This window comes from Heloderma suspectum, chromosome 6 (assembly GCF_057233095.1).
Source record: "Heloderma suspectum isolate Gila_16-S chromosome 6, 16-S_ref, whole genome shotgun sequence".
NCBI classification, from domain to species: domain Eukaryota; kingdom Metazoa; phylum Chordata; class Lepidosauria; order Squamata; family Helodermatidae; genus Heloderma; species Heloderma suspectum.
Window position 1 is genome coordinate 76,476,639 of NC_139463.1, and position 7,007 is coordinate 76,483,645.

Genomic DNA, 7,007 nt, shown 5'->3' on the forward strand with positions numbered 1-7,007 from the left:
AGGGAATGAACTGTGAATTTACCAAGCATATATCTTACCTGGGGAATTTGTAGATGCCTAAGATGGTTGTCGTGTGGCAGGAAGTTTCAAAGTCCAGTCCCCCCAATGACAGCTACCAGACTTTTCTGGATGTTGCACTCGGAGTTGGGTACCAGTCTATGCCGTGTGGAGAGAAGGTTCAGCGTAGTCTGATATGTCATCCGTTCATTGAAATAACTTTCATAGATTTGGAATCCCATAGTGACATTGGGCAAGATCTTGGGATTCTCGCTGATCTCCTTGACAGCGACTATCAAGGCTAGAATATGTTGGTAGTTCTTTGGCACTTCCCTGCAACAAGAGGTACATAATGTGCCAATGGGAGATATGCATATGCTACGCATCATGACATTATTTTCTCACTAAGACTGCTTCTGCAAGAACATCTGCCACATAGAATCTTCCCTGTGCCCTCGCAGAACTAAAAGCATCTTTTAAGAGTGTGGCTTTTGTTCTTTCAATTCAATACAGAAATGTCGGACTAATGCCATCATGGAATGTGCTTCTTGGAGATATCTGAAACAGGATTCTAGACAACATGGAGCTTTGGTCTGATCAAGCAAGGCTCTACTTATATTCATATATTTTCATCCCCCTCTCCCATAATTCAGTGGTGGGGAACCTGCAGCCTTCCAGACGTTGCTGGACTCCAGCTCCACTCAGCCCCAGCCGGCATGACCACACATCAAGGATGATAGAAATTGAAGTCCAACAACGTCGGGAGGGCCGCATGCTTGCCATCCTTCCATAAATGTTCACCTCTACCCTTCTTTCTCTGTTTTTCTCCTTCTTTCCCAGAGCAACGATAGATGTTACATGGAATTCTCTGTGGGAGGGGGAAAGGGATATGTTTCTATCAGGGCTGTGTTTCTGCTGGCATGGGGAGAGTGTCTTCTTCAACATTCTCCTTGTTCTTGTTTAACACTGACTGACAACTGCCTTCCAAGCTCCCTCCTTCAGGCCATATACCCATGCCAGAAAGATATGGGGACTCATATGTTTTCCCTAATTGTGATAAAGGATTTTTCCATGCAGAGGGCTCCTACCACTACCAATTAAAAGACTATCTTTTCCTCAACAGATTTTTGTGTGGAAAGAAAATGGGTAGAAGCAGCAGCAGGAAAACACGGGTGGGTTACAAAAGGAAGATGATGTTGTCTGAGCCCCCATAAAATTCTGTGAATGAGGCAGAGCACATACATCTCCCCTTTGAGGGAAGGTGACAACAGCTGGGATTGTTTAGCTTGGAAAAAAGGAGGGTAAGGGGAGACATGATGGAGGTCTACAGAATTATCCATCATGTGGAGAATGTGGATAGGGAGACATTTTTCCCCCATCTCACAAAACCCTAGAACCTGGGGTCATCCTATGAAGCTGATTGGTGGGAGATTCAGGACAGATAAAAGGACTTCTTCACACAACACATAGTGAAACTATGGAACTCGCTACCACGGGATGTAGTGATGGCCACCAATTTGGATGGCTTTAAAAGGGGGTTGGACACATTCCTGCAGGAAAAGGCTATCAATGGCTACTAGTCTTGATGGCTCAATGCTACCTCCAGTATCAGAGGCTGTACATCAGTTTCTGGGGAACATGGGCAGGAGGGTGCTGGTGTACTTGTGTCCTGCTTGTGTGTTCCCGGTTGACAACTGGTTGGCCATTGTGTGAACAGAATGCTGGACTAGATGGACCCTTGGTCTGATCCAGCAGGGCTCTTCTTATGTTCTCATGTTGTCATGATAAAATCCTCATCTGGAAGCACCCAAAAGCAGCTGGTGAAGGATGGTTTTCAGTGGGAAAACGGGCACAAGTGGAAATGTTTAAGAAGCCTCTCTCCCATCACACTGGTCTCCACTTCAAATTGCAGCCTCAACAGCTGCATTGTATAAAGTCCTTAAAAACATATAATTGAATTCAATATAAAGTGTAATTCCACTCATAGAGCTTTTCTACACAAGCTGTTAATCCACTGTACTTGCTTTCACTTTTGTCACAGAATTGAGATCCGAGCACTACATATTCCTTTCCTGCTTTTCTACTACATAACCTCTAGGGTATTTGAATAGTTCAAATACACAAGTGAAAAAAAGCATTTTCTTTCCCTTTCACAAATAATACTGCATGTTCCCTGCTCTAAAAAAACTCACCAAAAGTGCTTTATAGGCAAAGAAGTGAAACTGGAGGGCCATGCCATCATCTAAAGAATCCTTAAGGAACTGTGAGTAGGGAATGAATAAAGCTCACGAGCTCATGTAGAAAAGCTCATAGACTCCCTCTCTCCCTTTTCTCCTCTCTTTCTCCTCTTCTACTAAATCTTCATTCTGAAATCTTTCCAACAAGAAGCACAAAGAAGAATTGGTGGCAGTGCTATTGGAATAGCCCACTTGACATTGGCGTGTGTATGTCATTAACTGAGCAGTTGAAGTCTAGAAGTGTGAATAGGGATGGGGGAGAATTTTGTTTAGTCTGGATTTTTAAGCAAACCGACTAATTCACACTTCCTGGACTAATATGTCAATCAGAACATGGTTATCCGTCAGGTTGTGCACTTCTCCAAATTTTACCACGCTGTTCAAAAATGCATACAAAATGTGTGTAATATGGAAAGTTGCATACAAAAACTAGACTAATACAGATAAAGTCAGAGTGGGGGAATAAAACATGTTCAAGGATATCATGTAGAGAATAGAACACATTGGGAGGAAACTACTTTAAAAACGAACACCCCCATCCCCTAATTAGCTGCCTTGTTGATTTGTCGCCTGAATTTATAGGCAGCCTACAAATACCTCACCTAACCATATCAACCTTAAGCCGCCATGCTGCTTTTAAATTTAAACAATTTGATTTAATTTAATTTAATTTAATTAATTTAATTAATTTAATTTAATTTAAACACTCTTTGTCCCACTGGTGAAGATCAGGCTGCCAGTCAATCAATATCATTTGCCTGCTGGAAAAATGAAGTCCTTACAACGGCTTAAGAAGGTGATGGAAGGTGATGTATTCTGTGAAGTTTTCATTGTTGAGGGACGGTAAGAGGTGAGAAGAAAGTCCACCAATGATAAGATCACCTGGCTGGTATGGAATATTGAGCAGATTGTTGATAGTGCAATAAGTGATATGAGCCTTGTGTACTGTGTGGGTCAGCAGGAAGACCACTAACACCACAAACACTGCCGTTCTGGGGACGAATCTCCTTTCTAGACTATGAGTCCCATGGTTCTGTTTACAACATTAGCATTAGGATCAGTCTTGGCACAGTTGTTGTTGTTGTTGTTGTTCCACCATTAAGTCGTGTCCGACTCTTCGTGACCCCATGGACCATAGCACGCCAGGCCTTCCTGTCCTCCGCTCTCTTCCAGAGTGTGCTCAAGTTCATATTCATTGCATTGGTGATGCCATCTAGCCAACTCAGGGTCTTTTCCAGGGAGTTTTCTCTTCGCATTGTTGTTGTTGTTCAGTTGTGTCCAACTCTTCGTGACCCCATGGACCATAGCATGCCAGGCCTTCCTGTCCTCCACTCTCTCCTGGAGTGTGCTCAAGTTCATATTCATTGCATTGGTGATGCCATCTAGCCATCTCATTCTCTGCCGTCCCCTTCTCCTTTTGCCTTCAATCTTTCCCAGCATCAGGGCCTTTTCCAGGGAGTCTTCTCTTTGCATTAGGTGGCCAAAATATTTGAGCTTCAGCTTCAGTATCTGTCCTTCCAATGAGCAGTCGGGGTTGATTTCCATTAGGATTGACTGATTTGACCTCCTTGCAGTCCAGGGGACTCGTAAGAGTCTTCTCTAGCACCACAGTTTGAAAGCATCGATTCTTTGGCGCTCAGCTTTCCTTATACTCCAGCTCTCACAGCCATACGTTGCTACTGGGAAAACCATAGCTTTGATTACATGAACCTTTGTCGGCAAGGTGATGTCTCTGCTTCTGACTATGCTGTCTAGATTTGCCATAGCTTTCCTCCCAAGGAGCAAGCGTCTTTTAATTTCATGGCTACAGTCACCGTCTGCGGTGATCTTGGAGCCCAAGAAAATAAAACCTGTCACTGCTTCCATTTCTTCCCCTTCTATATGCCAGGAAGTGATGGGGCCAGATGCCATGATTTTAGTTTCTTTAATGTTGAGTTTCAAACCAGCTTTTGCACTCTCCACTTTCACCCTCAACAAGAGGCTCTTTAGATCCTTTTCGCTTTCTGCCATTAGGGTGGTATCATCTACGTATCTGAGGTTGTTGATAATTCTCCCAGCAATCTTAATTCCGACCTGTGATTCATCCAACCCCGCGTTTCTCATGATGTACTCTGCATATAAGTTAAATAAGCAGGGCGACAATATGCAGCCTTGTCGTACTCCTTTCCCAATTTTGAACCAATCAGTTGTTCCATGTCCGGTTCTTATTGTTGCTTCTTGACCCTCATACAGGTTTCTCAGGAGACAGGTAAGGTGGTCTGGTACTCCCATCTCTTTAAGAATTTGCCACAGTTTGTTGTCAATGTCAATGAAGCAGAAATAGACATTTTTCTGGAATTCTCTTGCTTTCTCCATGATCCAGCGAAAGTTGGCAATTTGACCTCTAGTTCCTCTGCCTCTTCGAAACCCCGCTTATACTTCCGGTAGTTCTCAGTTCACATACTGCTGAAGCCTAGCTTGTAGGATTTTGAGCATAACCTTGCTGGCATGTGAAATGAGTGCAATTGAACACTCTTTGGCATTGCCCTTCTTTGGAATTGGAATGTAAACTGACCTTTTCCAGTCTTGTGGCCATTGTTGAGTGTTCCAAATTTGTTGGCATATTGAGTGCAGCACTTTAACAGCATCATCTTTTAGGATCTTAAATAGCTCAGCTGGAATACTGTCATCTCCGCTAGCTCTGTTGTTAGTAATGCTTCCTAAGGCCCACTTGACTTCACTCTCGAGGATGTCCGGCTCAAGTTCAGTGACCGCACTATCATGGCTATCAGGGACATTCAAATCTTTCCAGTATAGTTCTTCTGTGTATTCTTTCCACCTCTTCTTAATCTCATCTGCTTCTGTTAGGTCCCTGCCTTCTTTGTCCTTTATCATGCCTGTCTTTGCACAAAACGTTCCCTTGAGATCTCCGATTTTCTTGAAGAGATCTCTAGTCTTTCCTGTTCTGTTGTTTTCCTCGATTTCTTTGCATTGTTCATTTAAGAAGGACTTCTTGTCTCTCCTTGCTATTCTCTGGAACTCTGCATTCAGTTGGGTATATCTTCCCCTTTCTCCCTTGCTTTTCGCTTCCCTTCTTTCCTCAGCTACTTGTAAAGCCTCCTCAGACAGCCACTTTGCTTTCTTGCATTTCTTTTTCTTTGGGATGGATTGAGTTGCTGCCTCCTGAACAATCTTACAGACCTCCGTCCATAGTTCCTCAAGCACTCAGTCTATCAGGTCTAACCCCTTAACTCTATTCGTCACCTCCACTGTATATTCATAAGGGATATGATTTAGGTCATACCTGAGTGGTTTAGTGGTTTTCCCTATGTTCTTCAATTAGAGACGAAATTTTGCAATAAGCAGCTCATGATCTGAGCCACAGTCAGCTCCAGGTCTTGTTTTGACTGACTGTATAGAGCTTCTCCATCTTTGGCTGCAAAGGACATAATCAATCTGATTTCGATATTGACCATCTGCTGATGTCCATGTGTAGAGTCGCCTCTTGTGCTGTTGGAAAAGAGTGTTGCTATGATCAGCGTGTTCTCTTGGCAAAACTCTATTAGCCTTTGTCCTGCTTCATTTTGTACACCAAGGCCATGCTTGCCTGTTATCCCTGTGATTTCTTGACTTCCTACTTTAGCATTCCAATCCCCTACGATGAAGAGGACATCTTTTTTTGGTGTTAGTTCTAGAAGGTGTTGTAGGTCTCCATAGAACCTATCAACCTCAGCTTCTTCAGCATCAGTGGTTGGGGCATAGACTTGAATTACTGTGATGTTGAATGGTTTGCCTTGGATTCGTACTGAGATCATTCTGTCGTTTTTGAGATTGTACCCCAGTACTGCTTTTCCCACCCTTTTGTTGACTCTGAGTGCTACTCCATTTCTTCTAAGGGATTCTTGCCCACAGTAGTAGATATAATGGTCACCTGAATTAAATTTGCCCATGCTTGTCCATTTTAGTTCACTGATTCCCAAGATGTCAATGTTCAATCTTGCCATCTCATGTTTGACCACCTCCAGCTTACCTTGATTCATTGATCTTACATTCCAGGTTCCTAAACAATATTGTTCTTTACAGCACCGGACTTTCTTTTCACCACCAGACACATCCACAGCTGAGTGTCCTTTTGGCTTGGGCCCAGCTGCTTCACTCTTTCTGGCGCTACTTGGAAATTCCCTCTGCTCTTCCCCACTACTATATTGGACACCTTCCGACCTGAGGGGCTCATCCTCTGGCGTCATATCCTTTAGCCTTGTGATACGTTCCATGGGGTTTTCTTGGCAAGAATACTTGCATGGGTTGCCATTTCCTTCTCTAGTGGACCACATTTTGTCAGAACTCTCCACCATCACCTGTCTGTCTTGGGTGGCCCTGCATGGCATAGCTTATGGCTTCACTGAGTTATGTAAGCCCCTTCGCCACAACAAGGCAGTGATCCATGAAGGGGGAATTCTATGGAGACCTTATCAAAAGAAGATTCAGTTATAATGAATGTGATAATGACAGGGGAGATAATAATGGTCCCTCTGGGTCATTAGATCCTTTCAGAAGAATGGAAGAAAACATGTTTGTCATATCTTACCACATGTGTCCTCTGTGCCTTTGTGGAACAACAAAGATGCATGCAGAGTAATTCCCAGTGCAGAAAAAGAAATGGCTTAGAGCTGGGCATTGCACCCCAAAAGACATGAGAAAGAGGTGGGGTGGATTAAGGCTACAATTAAGTTACTTCATGTAGATGTATTGTGAGCCAATCACTGTGTGGGAATGGAATGATGCAGGGGTCAT

General features: G+C 43.4%; 1 protein-coding gene across 1 annotated transcript in view; it reads right to left on the minus strand.

The window, feature by feature from the left end:
* LOC146341244 (vomeronasal type-2 receptor 26-like) overlaps positions 1 to 7,007 on the minus strand; it is a 36,056-nt gene extending 29,049 nt beyond the window's left edge. The window contains exons 1-2 of the mRNA XM_084807331.1: positions 6,949 to 7,007; positions 117 to 330 (exon numbers count right to left, since the gene is read on the minus strand). Of these exons, the coding sequence (XP_084663457.1) occupies positions 117 to 330; positions 6,949 to 7,007 (273 nt within the window). The remainder of the gene's footprint in view (positions 1 to 116; positions 331 to 6,948) is intronic.